Source organism: Nesoenas mayeri (genome assembly GCF_963082525.1).
Source record: "Nesoenas mayeri genome assembly, chromosome: 12".
Taxonomy (NCBI): Eukaryota; Metazoa; Chordata; class Aves; order Columbiformes; family Columbidae; genus Nesoenas; species Nesoenas mayeri.
The window spans coordinates 23,457,488-23,473,617 of NC_137547.1; the positions used below are offsets into that span (position 1 = coordinate 23,457,488).

A 16,130-nucleotide genomic window follows, 5' to 3' on the forward strand; every position below is an offset into this window, starting at 1 on the left:
TACACCACTGCACCTCAGTAAGAATCATTAGAATTGCCATGTAACTACTGAAGATTGCTCCAGACAGAGTTCTATAAATGGATATATAGCAGGTACGTAATAAGTCAAGATACACTGCGCATATCCTTCAGATTTGGCTACAGCCATGCCAGGTTATTTGACAGAGTTACTGTGTTAAGTGGTTCAGTCCTCAGATTCCATTGTATCCACACCGAAAAAGTCGACACCACTAGGGAAACATGGCTGCACAGTACAACTAAGACCCGTAAACCACCAGCTGAATTCTCAGGCTGGAAAGAAGTTGTGGGTTTTTTACTTCTTACCACATATTTCCTGTGCGTCTACCTGAAAGGAATTTAAATTGGGCCCCAAGATTACCATCAAGTGCCTAAAACAGACACTGCTCTACCACCCTCACCTTTTGGTGAGACAATTCCATAAGATTAGAAACGTGCATTTTTTCCTGTTGTAACACTGCCCACAAAAATTACTTGGGATTAATTCTTACTGGGATTTTCCTAATCTCTGATTTCCATATAGTTTATATATGTAGACTGTATGCATTAATACACCGCATTACATGTGGCCAAGTCAGTTATCGGGTTAGTCATCCTTTTGCAGACAGCCATCAACACCTGCAGCACTACAGTAATTATGCTGTTATACCAACAGCTAAACTTCCCTTACTTGAGTTTCTTGCTAATTTTGGTGAACTCCACCAGCCCAGCTTCCATGGGTAGAGTCAGCTGCCCCGCTGAAATCATCAGCCTGCAATCTTCAAAAGTGTGGTCAGTGACCGGCACATTCAGAGCACTGAAACAACATTAAGAAAAAACAAAAAATCAATTCTTACATTAAATTACTTTTAGGTGGCTGTTTCCTTTCTCTGTCTCAGTTTGGCTTTAAGGCTAATACACAAAACAAGTGATAATTCATTCTGGCACTGCTGCAAGTAGGATAAAGCAATATATACTGTTTTGTGAACCTGTGGAACCATACTGTGAAACTACATTATGGTAGCGTTGTGGTGGTTTAAGATTTCCAGTCTCACAAATGCAGCCCAGTAACCTTGGAGAACAAACCACCCACTTATGCTTGCCAAGCAAATAAGGGAGCAATTTATTGCAGCTTTCCATGAATTGAGCATAACATGTTCCAATGTAGACATGTAAAGCGTGTAAAAACAATCAGGGTGTCTTAGTATAGGAATTTGACACCTCTTAGTGAAAATCTAGAGAAATTCTTACATATAGTACCCGGGACTTGACTAAACTGTACTTTATGGCTAGGATATTTATATGGAATTGCTGGATATAAAAGTTCTCCAAGATGTTATTCATGACTGATTACATACGTTGCCATGGTTTGCCGGACTCTATCAGCAAAAATAATGGGATCGTTCTTTTCTTCCTCAGTAGGAACATGAACAGGCAGAAACTGAAAAAGATGAGTTATTCAATCAGTGCAATAGCCACCACTTTATTAGCAATATGGACAAAATCTTGTTACTGCTTGGAATAGGGGAAAAACAGGAGAAAAAAACAGCTATGCAATGAAGGAACTGGACACTAGAGGTCTCAGCAGCCTTAGGAGCCGCTCGGGCTCTTCTGCCCCAGCCACACAAATGAGCTTTAGTCCAAACCTGCTTCTTAAAGATTGGTAGAAGCTGCTTTAATATGAAAAATCAAACCACGAAGAAGGAAGGTATAATAAATGCATACTTAGTTAGAAAACTAAATGCTACACTGGTAATAATGTGAGTCTGAAATCCTGTCCACTCCTTTTCAAAGATCCTTTGTAAGTGATGTCAGATAATGGAATAGTGTGTGTAAGATATTTAAGGCTTTTAAATATACACTTGCAGTCCCACCTCATACCTGTTAATTGTTTTTGTCAGCATGTGACTGATAAGTTTCCTGTATGATAAAAATGTTAAGGAATCTTAGTTCTGACTTTTAAGTAGAGCACTAACCAGATACAAATGCTGTAAAATTCTGGAACTCCAAACAGAGAGTAAAAAACCCCAACAAAACAACCCCCTCTCCTCCCAAGCCCTAGAAAACACCCCGGATATCCAAATGGCAACACATTTACTATTGAGGATTTATTCAGTGTTAATATGTAGGAAGCTCAAGTAACATTACAGTAAAAATGTACGATAGATGAATTATGATCTAACATGGCATGAATCAGCATCTGCTTGTTTGCAAAGTGTGTGTGGAGGAGTATTTTGTGCTTTCTACTCTAGTCTCCAGTGTTCGTGTGCAGCTCCGTTTACCTTGCCTTTTCTCTGTTATGGTTATGATTCATCTCAGTTCTGCTGCTCCCCACCCAGAAATCTTGCCCTTAAATCCTAGAACCCAGCAACCCTAGAATGCAGTCCCTCCTGAGCAGCATTTTTATGTTTGTTTTTAAGAAATTGTGCTTCTTTATGATTAAAACCAGTAAGTTTATGGAATCGGTTATCTGACAAATAGCCATAGTAGTTTTCTGTTTATAGCTAAAAGTCTTCTCCCTTGTAAGGACAGCAGGAGTCACATGAAGGTTTGAGGTTTCATTCCTTCTCTAAGCAGCTGCCAGCTCTGTTCAAGTCTGACATACGTCCCTGCTTATTACAGCTCCCCTTCAGATGTCGCTGACCCTTCAGTTGAGGAAGCAGGGGCACAATGTGCAGACACAGAAAACTGTGTCATCACTGCCTGAGATGAAGTCACAACTCTGAGCAGTTTATCTATGCAAACATGGATCATGGTCTTGAAAGCGGTCATTACATCATTTGGGGCTGAGGTCTTGCTCAGGCAGAAACCTCAATTTCTAGCAGGTTAAACACCACCTCTGTCCCCTTCAAAAACCCCACCTACAATTAATTATTCATACAACCAGTTTGCCAGAAACCACAGCTGGGGATGAAGACTTTGGCTTCCTGGCCTCCTGGGGTGGCACGCACCATCTCACACACACCCAGCTGCTTATCTGGTGAAGACTAGTAAGTACAGCTTCCCTGTCAAATTGCAGTCCTGTAAGAGAAATTCTTCACAGCTCTTCAGGAGCAAAAATACTCCTCTGATCTGCTTCGAACACGAAATCTATTTTAACAGGCAAGTTTGAGTTCTGTTCGGAAGCAGGGGAAACTAAACCTTCCACTGGAAGGGCTACATTAACTATTCTTGCTCCCATGCTTGTAAATTACATAGCTATGTTCTTCTGTACAAAATCTTCAGGAGAATTAGCTTTTTGGTACACCTATAAATATCTGTCTACTGCGTGTGCTATACAGTAAACAAGGTGCTCCCTTAAAATTAATTTCATTGTTTCAAAACAAAGACCATATTGCTAATTGTTAGTAGGAGCAGCACTGCGTGTGTTCACAAAGCTTTGCACAACTTTGCTGAAGTCTGTGTTTTGCAAATAATCAGCAAAACCTGTCTGAATTTCTCTGATTTCTCAGGTCCTTAAACCAACTTAGTCTACACTGACAAACCTTGGTGGTCTGGCAGGGAATGTGGAGCACAACACTGACGCTGCTGGCACCTCGGGTACCTGGCTCCTCACTGCTGTGCTTTGAGACAGGGAGCAGTTACTTATGTTGCTTCAGTTGTCCTTCAGCTGTCTTTGTGCTGTACAGCTGATTTTAAGGGGTCGAGGGAACTGTTTCGTTATACAAGGCTCAGTACTAGAGTCCTTAAGTAAGCTCATAGGTGCAGAAACCTTTCAGAGTTCAGCCTGGGAAGATGGTGAGGAAGACAAGTAGATTTTGAAGGATCAGGAAAATGAAAAGGTGGAGGAAGGAGAGAAGTTGTTAGCTTTAACAGAGCATATTAGAATTCTCAGTTTTAACATCTTTAAAATGTATATGGGGATTTTAGCAATGGGTTTACAATGCTTTAAAAATAAAGGTATCTGTGACCGCTTTCTTTTAGGAACGCATCAGATTAAGTGATACATAGATACGGACAACAAATGTAAACACATTACTCACCGTGATTCTGTTCTTGTTTCTGAGGCATTTATTGTTCACTAACAGTGACTAACAATGTGAATAATGCATTTAAAGTATAAGTTCCCTGGTTGCTGAATCATAGTACAACAATATTTCTCATTCTTACCTCAACTTCTACTCTTGTGTAGAGCTGACACAGCGTCATTAATAAAAGCTCTGTTCTGCAGGCAAGGAACAAGGAGGAAGAAAAAGATATTTTATTTACTTAAAAATGAAGTATTTGTATTTCAGCAGATGAAACTTATTAAAGCACTGACAAAAAAACCCAGACAATACTGAGAAAAGTTTTTAAGTACTTTGCAGTGAAGTTCCTTTAAATGTTGCTTTTAACATTTCTTCTGTGGGTACCTGCTGCTTGCTCATTGGGCAGGTGTTCTCATGCATATTAACAATACTATACAGTTCTTTGGCTAGCAATGTGTATATATGTTCCTTTACCTTTAAAGAGGTGAGTACCTACTGGATTTTAAAGGTTTAAGAGCTTCAATTCTGATAAATAGCTTTACTTTATCTTTTATTCTCTCATCTGCAAAATGGGACCAGTAACTTCCCTCTGCAGAACTGAAGCAAGGATTTGTTAGTACTCGCTACCCATTTTGCAAGTTATGGTAGTGTTTACACAAATGTGTTAATGAAGTGTCAGTATGTCTGAGACCTTCAGTGCTTTTAGAAAAAGTCACAAATTTTAGTATAAACAAGTAAGGGGGAGGAAGAAAGTGCAAAAAAGGATAAGCATAATCACTTCCACTTCTGACTTGTTCTCACTGTGATTTTTAAGAGAAATGCACATTTGCTCTTTACTTTAAAATCAGGTAAACACTAATAGAACACCTTCAAGCAGTCTTTCTTCTGTTCTTGCTTTGGACAAAGTTAAGAGAAAAGAAAGGAGAAGAACTAAGGGATCCTTTCTACTTTCTGCAGGAATCCACTCTTAACACTTGAGTTTCTAACACGTAACATTAGGTTTTCCTCCCAGAAAGGCACAAAAGTAAGAAAGAAGTAGTAAGTATAAGCAGAAACTAGGCCAGGAGGTTTCTGAGGAGCAGAGCGGTGCCGTCCCATCCTGGCCGCCACACCGAGGAAGTTTCACAAACGGTAGTTCTGCGTTCTGTGGTTTGCGTGGGGGATGTTCTCCCCATTTCCCGTTATTTTCCTTAAGAATCTCTAGATTCTACCCCATCCATCCCTTCTCTTCCCATGCTTTTGCCAAGCTGTTCCTTTCACAGGAATGCCTCTGATTTAATTTCTTTCTTCACCTATTCACCATCTCTCGTAACTGAAGACATAACTCCTTTTTACTCTTCCAGCATAAATCCTTCATAGGGGAAATTTGTAGCAGGCTACTGAATCTGCAATATTCATTACTCTCAGTATGCTGATAACTCTAACAGCGATAATAATAATAATAACAAAAAAATATTGGGAAACTAAATGAGATGGACATTTTCATTTAGGTCACCTCTCCCAACGTCCACTCTGCAAGTGTGCAGGTGCTAGGATCAGCTAATGAGAGCTTAAAAAGCACTTAGTATGTGCTCCGTTAGTTCAGACGTGTTGCAAAATTACTGCCTTAAATATTTTAGTCACTTAGTAAATCAGTAGTACTGTGTTTAGATACACTACATATTCCATATGACAATGTGGTACACGGATTCTGCAAATCCACATTTTAATGAATATTTATAAGGTGAAAAGTATTTTCCAGATGTTTTTTCAGTGCATTTGTAAAGGTTTTTTAATACTTTAATAAAATATTTTATCATATTAGGAGGCTATCTGTCTTGAGAAATGAACACGGATCCGTTACTGAAAGATTTTCATTCTTTCAGTGTCAGACACTATATATACAGCTTGTTCCCTGGGATCTCAGAACAATGGCTTTTGTTGAGTCAGGCAAAAATAGAAATCTAAAGAATTCTAGATGTAAGACTGGGGAGAGATGGGAACATTAGTACTTGTTTTGCCCATTTTCTTGATTTAGTCTCATATGACTCTTCAAATGAGATGGAGGAATGAATAAAAAGAAGGGATAAAATAACATTTATTTTTTCTTCTTTGTATACCATGTAGGAAACAGTAAACATCTATGGATTTTGATGACTATGATTGTTTCCCAAAGAAAAAGAATTTCAGATCTTTCTTTTGCTCTAGTGTAACATGCAAAATGTAGGAGAAAATGAAACAAAACAGTGGCAGAGCTGGAAATAAGTCTTCCTAATTTGCAAACCCTTTCTCTAGCTATTCAGATGTGAAACCTACTGCAAGACAGCAATATCCCTAAGTATTTCCCTCTCATAAGAACAGATCTAGAAGAACATGTGTCTTGGCTTAACTGAATCTGTTTGGCAGACTGTTGAGCACTGGGGCAGAAAAATTCTGTATGTAATTCTCAGTAGGATTAAGAAACTTACCCTGAATAGCCCTGCCATGTCCAGGTCACCGTATCCTAAGGAAAAAACAAACCACAGAAATGTCTGACAAAGTCAGGTGGGCGTTAGAGAGCAGGTAAGTTGCAATATCAAACAGGCACAAGTTTAGTAAAAGCAGCTAATGGTTTTATAGTCCTGTAGTGGAAATAAGTAAAGGTGTCAAGGCGACTGGGATTCCTTGCCTTAAAAAATTCAAAATAAGCATTGCAGACTTTTGATAATTTCAACAATGGGGAATACAATTTAGATAGTTATTTAGATATTTTAAATCACTCATTCTGATCCAAAAAACAGAAGTAGATTTTTCTGGAGGACTTCACCAGTCTCTTCAGAAAGGCATCCTCATAAAATACGTTTGATTTCGGTTTTAAGGACATTTCTGTGTATTACTTCCTATGTATAATTTTTACAATGTTTACTGCTGATCCTTAAATCCTATCAGTGAAATGCAATATCAGTCCCCCTTAGTGGTTCACTTCAATGCTTTCAAATTGATTTGTAAAAGGATTTAACGAAGGAATCTTTGTAAATAACAACGACAACAATAGTAATTTGTTTATCATTTAAAAACCATTAGGAAAGTTTGGTCTTTTCTGTATTTGTTTGATGACCACATAATAAAAGTCAGCAGGTTGCCTGGCTCATGTGGCAGCATTCCAGCTGCCGGTGAAGCAGAGCGGTGTGTGCACCCCGCACCTGGCAGAGAGTGTGCACGTGTACTCAGCAAAACAAGGGAAGGCTGCAAGAAAGAACCATCTGTGAAGCTGCTGTCCTGAGGTGCCCGGAGGAGGCTGCGTTAGAGGTCACGCTTGGCTTTGCTTTTGCTCAGAAACTTTGCAAGCCCCTTTGCAGTAAGACTATTTTGAGCTCAAACAAAAAAATGACTTGTAGGGAAGTTGCACGCATTTTAGACTGCAAAGTACAGGCTCTGTGGCTTTGCAGGAAGTTTCTGACTTCCGCTGCAATACTTCCCCATGCTCCCTCTTACTTTAATTATGGCTAGGAACGCCAGCATTAATTTTTTCACAATCAGAATAGATGGTGATGCCTGGGAAGCCCAGCTGCTTCCAGGAGCTCTGCAATGCTAAGGCTCAGGACAACAGATTCTCCAGTGACAATGAAAAATATTTATCATAGGTACCATTATAAATCAGGATTTTGACTTCATATTACTAGTTAGTGATAGAAGAACATTCTGCTTACCACTCTGTTGGGATATCGGAGCAACACAGGTTGTACAGGGACTCCTGGAAGAAAAGCACCTGCAACCACAAATTAGAATTGATTGTTAAGACTAAGCTTAATTCAGCAGTTGGGAATTTTAAGTGATGTCATGTAAGACATGCTATCTGGAAGGAGAAATTTTTTAAAAGACGGGAAAAATGGGAATTGATCCTTTTTCTTGCGTGTGGTGCATTTGTTTGTTGGTTTTGTTTTTTGAATCAGCAGGGCAACTAGCAAGATGTCAGAACAGAAAAGGGCTAGTTTCCACTTCAAGGAGAAAGGTGCCTAAGATTCCTGGACTGTTCAAACTGATTTTCTGTGTGTTATCTCCACATTGACTGGCTTTCATTTCAAAGGACTAAATGTTCACAAGGCTGTTGAACACTTCCCAAACCCTTCTCTGTTCTGATCACCTTCGTAGGTGATATGGATCTGAGCATGTAGTACTGGTTTTGTAACGTTGCTACCCAGGACACTGCACGGCAGTAAGAAAGCAGAGCAGCATGGCTTAACAGAAGTGCAGCACAACAATCTAATGATCAGTGATGCTATCAAGGGCCTTTCTGTGTTAAAAATAATCTATTTTCCTGCCTTGCTAAGCACTATGCAGAGATGTTTTATAGATTGGTTGCTAAGTCTTGCATGGCAAAGTGTACAGGAATCTAAGATAACATGACTATAAGCTGAGCTAGAAGAGCATAATAAGTAGCATGTATTTTGGTAGTTCATCTCATAATAATCACAGTCAGGTTTCTGGGTAAATAAATTAGATGAAAACTGTACTCAGAAAAATATACAACCCACTAACAATATACATCATAGGTATTTTGCATCCTACAAAATACCAAAAATTAGAAAATTAAACTGACTAATATAAAATCGTGGGTTTAATGCCACTGAAACTTTAATGATGTAAGACAGTACATAAGTGCTGTTATGGATGATGTATGTGCAGAAGTATAGAACTAGAACTACCAAATTAATATTTCACACATTATTTCCCAACAACGTGACAAAGTCTCTCACCTTGTTTAAATGTGATCAGACAAGAACGGTTTGTACAGGTGCCTTCTGGAAAAATCAGTATCTTGGATTTAAAGAGAAAGAAATACATATATACACACATATTTCATAGAAAGATTATATTTCAGCATCAGTTACATACTTTTTATACACACTTTGTGACATATTGCCCTGCATCACAAGAACATCATTGCTGTTTCTAAAGGAAATGAACAACTAAGTTAGGGATGCTCACAGTAATATTAACCTGTTAACCTGATCCATCTTCATTTGGAAACAAGTGCTTTGTAAGAGAGGGGTTCTGTGGAAAGGCCTTCATCACTTCAGAAATATGGCACAAAAGACTGAGTATTTCACTTGATATGTTTGTTGTTGGTTATGATATTTGTTTCTCTGCCAGCAGCTCCTTATTGAACTGCTGGGTCTATAAACATCAAGAGTCTGGGCTGACATGAAGTGCACGAGGTACTCGAGCCTTTACAGGCACAGCTGCTGTCAGCACGAGTTGAGATCACAGCTCGAGGGGCAGCAGCAAAGGCAGAAACAGTATGTGCATCTGTGCCGCAGCCTCTGAAGGCGATACACACTGCTCCACAGCCTCTGACACACCGAACACCCAGAAGGTTTCTGGATTAGTGTCTGAAAGATACAGATTAGGTGTGCAGTGAGCTGCAATGTGACACACCAAATGCAGCCCCCCCATGGAATACAATAAAGCTTTGTGTTTCTCATATCACTACAGGATCACAGGCAGTATTCCAAAAAAAGCTCAGCACAAGAACTGGTCTGGATCAGAAGTGTTCAAGGTGTGCCCCTACCGCAGTCCAAATGAACAGGTCAAGGCCAGATGGAATAGGGCAGTGTTAGGGCACACCCAAGAGAGACAGGCTGTTCTGGGTATGATAAGAGACAGCTGCACACACCATTTTACAGTTAGTCTCTGACTACACATTCTGTAATCAGAAATTGTTTGCTGGTGCTATGGTCACAAAAGTGGGTATGCTTCTGCTTAGCATATGTCGTAAGCCCCAGAAACCAAATTAGTCACTGACCAAAGAGTAAGCAATCATTCCCTACTTCCCCTTTGTTTTTGTACAGAGTTAGGAGAGGCACTAATCAGAACCTCGTGGTGTTATTAATGATAAGCACAAGTGCTGCCCAGCCTGTTGTGTTTTGGTTTCAGGCAGACAGAATGGGGAATGTAGCTGCTCCTCCTTTTCTGCTTTGCTGAGGGGGGGCAGCCCAGGCACTCTGAACAGGGTGTTACAGACAGGGTCTTGTGGTCAAGTTTCTCAAAAACAAAAGAAACAAAGCGCAGGAGGAAGGTGTGGCCAGGGCACAGGACTAGGAATCACCCAGTGACACTCCAGGTGGTACTGCATTGATGTTCACAGTATTGATGTTTACAGTGTTGATGTTTTCAGCTTAAGGACTCTCCATGCTGGAGCCTGGACAGCCTGGGTTACTCATCTCAACTGCTCGTCCCCAGCTGTTGTGCGCACAGCTCTGCAGTAGCTTCTCACACATGAGCTAGCTTGAGAATACCGATTCACACATACCGACGCAAGTCATCTGCCTCACCGAAGGCAGCACGTTAAGGCTTAAAGAAAAGGCCAAGAGTATCTGCATTTTGGACCAGCAGTTGGTACTGGCTAGATTTTAACTGACCCATTTGTCATGACAAAACTCTTCCTGGGCACCAGCCTTTCATCTTCCTTTCCTAACCAGTCGTATACCTGTGAGCTGACTTCATCTTCGTACATCAACAGAATCCTGTTCAGCTGGGCACTTGTAGAATTATGATGCACAGTGAACATGGAATACGAATACATGACAGAAAAGTAGTAGTATATTTATTACCTGTGGCCACTGGCCTCTTGATAATGCCCGCTTAGTTATCTCGGCGGCTGTATTCTTTCGTGAATCAGGGTCTTGACGAGAAACTGATACAGGCTGAACGGAACTTAAAATTGCTGTGAAAAAGAAAAAAGTTCTGTATGTCTTATGCTAGGACTTAGAAAACACAAGGGTTCAAGGCTCCCTTGTAGCAAGAAACTTGTTATTCTCCTATTAGGAGACAGACTCTGCACAAATGGCTTTCGGACTAAATAGATAGCAAGAGTAGTATTATTGTCCCTATTCTGCAAAATGGGAGATATATCTACAGTGCCAGCTGAGGAACACTCATTCAAACACTTTCTGCTAATTTTGTTATCTTTCAATGAGCATTTGTACACAATTCTAAGACAAAGACCTGCTCAGTGGTCGCACTCAGGCCTAACTCATGCAGACTGCAATCAACAACTAGCGGGGCCGTGCTCAACAAGGTGTCACTTTTCAGTTACAAGGCATACACAGCTTGTGTGTAAATTACAGAAGCAAAACCCCTCTCATTTCATCAGAAGTCAACATCAGAATGTGTGGACCTACTGAGATGTGATGAGAAACTCAGGGAAGAATTATCTTCTCTGTCCCACACCTGCGCTTCTAAGAGAAAACCGATGTATTATCAGTCAGTTTATTTCCAACAAAGACACTTTTCTGTGTTTCCTACCAAGTTCAGTTTTGGGTTACTGTTGGCTTATTCTTTTAAGAGCCCTATACAGGGAAGAGACACCCAGCAGAAAGTCTACAGTTGGCTCTAGTAATAATGCAAACAGTAATTATTTTTGTGCCAAAAGGAGGAGAAAATAATTGAAGCATGAGTCATCTGATCTTTTCCATTCTCCGCATTTCCTTTTTGAGTTGCTTCTCTTTTATTCCTTCCTGGTTTGACTCCCATTAAAAAAAAATAATCTGTAACAATGCCTGCAAATTTAAACTTATAAATATGGTATTTTCCAGACTGCTGTAGTCTGGCTCTGTTTTGAAATAACCTTCACTAATCTGTGTTCTGCATTTGTGGGCCACACTGTTAAAAGACAGCAGTCGAACAGACTTCTCAAGCCACCTACTGGGAGAATTTTAAGAGAAAGCTTCTAGCCTGAGCAGTTCTGAAACATGTTTTCAGTGTAAAGCAAATTTAAAGTAATATTGTATTTCATACTGAAAAGGAACAACATATTTTTAGACATTTTGACTAATTCAGAAAGATAACTTGTCCCGGGGATTTCACTGGAGGTAATCTGTCAAAATCTTGAGAATCTAAAGATATAAAAAAGTCTGCCCCTAAATCAGAGATAAGATTTTTGGCCTCATGTCAAATTGCTGACTTCTAACATTTTACTTTTTCATAAATACTTACTGCCAAATACCGGAGTTGACAGGTTCTCTGCTCTCGACACTACTGATGGCATTCTCGTTAGGGCAGAAATAATGGCATCAAAAAAGCTTGAATGAGGAGCTGCAACAACGACCGGGGCTTCCAGCAGACTTGCTATTTTCCCTTTCACTTTAACTTGGAAGCCCATTACGAAGAACAAGGTACGAGTTAGGCATGAGAGGGTTGTCTGGATCATCCTCCTTGTAAACAGAAACACAAAAATGTCATCCATCTAACAGTGTTTCTTTTGTACTTTAAAAGAGATGCCCATGAAAGACTTCCCAGTTCTCAGCAGCACTGGGGCCAGGCACAGAGGAGCCATACCGCTCCCTGGGAGAGTACAGGGCTGAAGGGGGAGAAGTACGGAAGGGAACATCACCTTTCCACGTTGAAACCAGATTATAATTTTAAAGATAAGGCAATGTAAAGCACCTTACTCAACCTTCCTCCCAGGTAAACTATTTCTCTTGACATAGCATAACTCTCGTTACAGCGTAACACTATTGCAAGGGGAGGGTGGGCAATTGGCAGATTCCATCTCCTTTTTGTAAGAACTTAAGTAACTTTGATACTGTTCGTTTGCTATCAGTTTTAACAAGTAAGATTAGCTGACAATGTTCCATTGCAGGAACACGGTCCCTCAGCAGGGGCTCTCCTTGATGTCCCTGGCAGAGCGCAGGCCCCGCGCCGCAGCGGCGGGAGCGTCAGCACTGAGGTCAGGCGCTGCGTGACCGAATCCCAGAACCCACGGAGGCAGCTTCAAGGGCAACACAGCTAAGAGAAAGCTAATTTTCTCATGAATTATAGCACAGCAGGAATTACAAAGGCTACACAGAAACTCAGCCTATGTACTGTTAACAAATACTTTTCTTAATGAGTTTCTTTTCTCAAATATTCTGATTGGGATTATTACTAAAGTAAATCCTGGCTTACAGATTGTCTATAAAGATTTTTATAGATTTGTTTCAGCCTCAAGACAATTGAAAATCTACCTATTTAAAAAGCTCCACTGCTGTAAAATACACTTATCAAAAAGTTGCTTCACCTACATGGATAAAACTAAGACTTGACTGAGGACTTCTCTTTAATTAAAAGGAAAGGAGTAAGTGCGAAAGAAAAAAAAAAAAAAAAAAAGAGAAGCTTTAGACTCTGGTTTTGTGTTATTTAAAGAAAAAAAAAAAAAGCACGGAATTTTCACAAGTATTGGTCACTTTTTACCTTCTCCAGCCTTTAAGCGGCACAGATCCTTTTGCAGGGTGACCGAAAGTTGCAATGGATGCCAACAGCCATGCTAGCAGTACAAGGGATGCAATGCATATGGCACGGGGGGGTAGCAAAATAATCCCCTGAAGAACAGTCTGGAAAAAAGGAGGGGAAGAATCTAAAGAAATGGTATCCACGGGAATGACACTGATATCTGTGTAGTTACATTATACAGACTTCAAAATACTAACATTACTGCTTTTTAGCAAGGAAAGCACTCATGATTCCCATGTGCAAGCCAGTCAGAGCATTTCACTTTCAGTTTTGGGTTCTCATTTCACATAGAACTGGAACATCTGAGTACTGGAGTGTTTGGCTTGGATGTTGTTAGACAGAGGGGTAAACGAAGTTTGGCTTTAGTTTATGCTTAGCCTTGATCTGCAGCATACAGCCAGCTCCTGTGAGGCTGCCCAGCTGACAGTATCTTCACTACAGAGCCTTCTGTAACAAGCTGCCTCTCTAGAGGCCAAGTGGGATGGTTAGCATGACTAAAATGTATTCTTGCTCTTTCAAAATGACTAATGTTGTGTTGAGTCACACTATGGCTGCAAGTGATCCTCACTACTGCCTCCTGGGGTAGTGCACACGCAACACAACTGCATCTCCCCCAGCTCGGACTTGAGCAAAATGGGGTTTTCAGTAAAACGGAACCTGTGGTTAAGGCAAAGGGTCAGACTACACAGTGCTGTTGAAGCTGCCGTAGCAGCTCTTGCCCCATTGCCTTTGGAAGTGGTTTGCTCACAGCCCACAGCAAACATACAGCAGGACCCTTCTGATTATGAAGATCAGCTTGTTGCCTTCTGTTTGAAGCGTCTTGGATATTAACTTCTGTGCTAGGACCTCTTTGCATTTTTCAGAATAAATTGAGAAAAGCTTGGTTTCCTTTCCTTGCCACAAGCAGGAAGCTGTTATTATCTTGCTTTACCTTGAAGCAAAAGAGACTATCGAGAGAGTTCTGCCATGGTTACAGACAGCCAAGCTAGGTAGCAAAACTGGTATAGAACAGATCCAAGCTGACACTGCAGTTCACCACTTCTTCAGTTCTTCATAGGCATTTGTAAAAGCAGTGGAGGGAAGGAGAAACACTAACATGCCCTGCTTGCAAATAATCCTCAAATACCACCTTCAGCCCCACCTAAGGAATTTTGAACTTCCATTTTTTTCGTGCACAGCTCCAGGAAACATGTGAATTGGCACCAGGTTGTTAACGGGCAGCTGTGGTACTGGGCAGGGCAGGAAGAAATCCTCAATTATTATTTTACCGCAGTAAATGAGGTTAGAAACCATATCCCGGAGGTTGGCGTTTCTGGTGCAGCCCCGCGCTCTGTGGATGGCGCCAGCCCAGGCCTGGGGCGCAGCGGTGGGACGCGCAGCCCCGTGCTCCTGGGACACCACTCAGCCCTCGGGCACCTCATCCAGACCAGCCACCGCACAGCGGGGCCTGGCTCAGGGCACCCAGTCGTGGCAAATCTGAAAAAGGTAGCAAGTTAACCCAGCCAAGACTTCTTGCTTTCATCTCTAAATCAGGTTTACCTTTTCTTTTCCACGTGTCCTCTTGTAATATGATACATAGTCTCAGTTCAACATTTCAGCTGCATTCAGTAATGCAGAATGGGCAGCATAAACATAAATTAGTGTTTTGACTTAAAATAACTTTTTCCTTTATGAAAAAAAGAATATTTATGCATTGACCTACAATGAAAAACAAAGGATGCAATTGCAAAAGCAAAACAATCGCTTCCTCAAAACTTTAATAAATTAATTCATCTATTTTAGGCAGATGCGCAAGTGGTACTCATTTGCTGATGCACGCTATTGGCTTTCTAGGTCACTGTGTAATGAGGGAGAGTTGATTTCTGGTCCATCAGCTGTAGAGCAGGGAAAAGAGAAAGGTTAAGGCAGGCTAGAAAAGAAAAAGTATATAAGACAAATATACAGAAGAAAATACAGGTTCAAAGTTTAGTAGCTACTAAATAGGATCAGAGCTGCTGTAGCTTCTGTATACAGTCATCACAAAAAATTATTCTGAGTCATGCAAAGAACCCTTTCCCACATTTGGAGTCGCCTCTGGATGTTCTGTTTAAGGTGTGTGCTGCAACTGCAGAGCCTGTCGCTGCTGCAGTCACACTCCACAGCTCACTGGCCCTTGAGCAATACAGGGGATCACGGTGGCACCGATGGCAGGCACCGGGCAAGGGGAAAAGCAGCTCTTTCAGAAACCCACAGAATCCAGATTGGATTTTGTTCAGCTTCAGCTGCGGAGAAGTTACCCAGGAAGCAGCAGAAGAGCGGGCTGGGGACCAGAATGAAGCCCAGCTCTGGCTGAACTCCTCTGACACCTGAAACTGGGAGCAGGTGGCCGGTCTCCCAAAGCAGCACACACAGAGCAAGACCAGGTCTCCCATCAGCTTCCAGAGCATGTCCCAGCACCCTGCCAGACAGGCTGCTGACTTCCAGGCACAGGGCTGAAAATCATCTCACTTTAAGCATGCTGGTTGTGCCAGTACATAGTGCACCATTACGTAATTCCACTGAGCATCTCTTCTCAATAAAGGAAAATCTAGTCATGACTTAACTAGTATTTGTACTTTGCAGTGCAGTTCAGATGTTTAAGAGGGCAAGTGAGCAATCAAGATGAACAACTAAAACTGAAAAATGAAAAAAAATCCCAACAATGAACTGCAGCCAGCTTCAGTCAGAGGATGGAAACCAGGAGTATTTGAGCAACTGTTTTAAACTCTTGTTTGGCACATGCAGATGTTTAGCATAGCACAACTGATCCTGGTTTTGCACATTCCAAAGAAAGACAAAAATCTCATTGGCTGTTAAACTGTTAGCAATAAAAAGATGGGCAAAAGATTGTAAAATCTCTGCTGGTTTTCCGTCTGGCTACAGCCTATTTTTGTATTTGAAGCTGAATTAAATGCAA

At 41.0% G+C, this 16,130-nt stretch overlaps 1 protein-coding gene across 1 annotated transcript in view; it reads right to left on the bottom strand.

The window, feature by feature from the left end:
* Positions 1–16,130, bottom strand: part of LPCAT2 (lysophosphatidylcholine acyltransferase 2) — a 29,218-nt gene that overhangs the window by 10,823 nt on the left and 2,265 nt on the right. The window contains exons 2-10 of the mRNA XM_080352181.1: positions 13,157–13,296; positions 11,921–12,138; positions 10,537–10,649; positions 8,680–8,740; positions 7,633–7,691; positions 6,412–6,446; positions 4,107–4,161; positions 1,355–1,437; positions 688–813 (exon numbers count right to left, since the gene is read on the bottom strand). Coding sequence (XP_080208307.1) covers positions 688–813; positions 1,355–1,437; positions 4,107–4,161; positions 6,412–6,446; positions 7,633–7,691; positions 8,680–8,740; positions 10,537–10,649; positions 11,921–12,138; positions 13,157–13,296 — 890 coding nt within the window. The remainder of the gene's footprint in view (positions 1–687; positions 814–1,354; positions 1,438–4,106; positions 4,162–6,411; positions 6,447–7,632; positions 7,692–8,679; positions 8,741–10,536; positions 10,650–11,920; positions 12,139–13,156; positions 13,297–16,130) is intronic.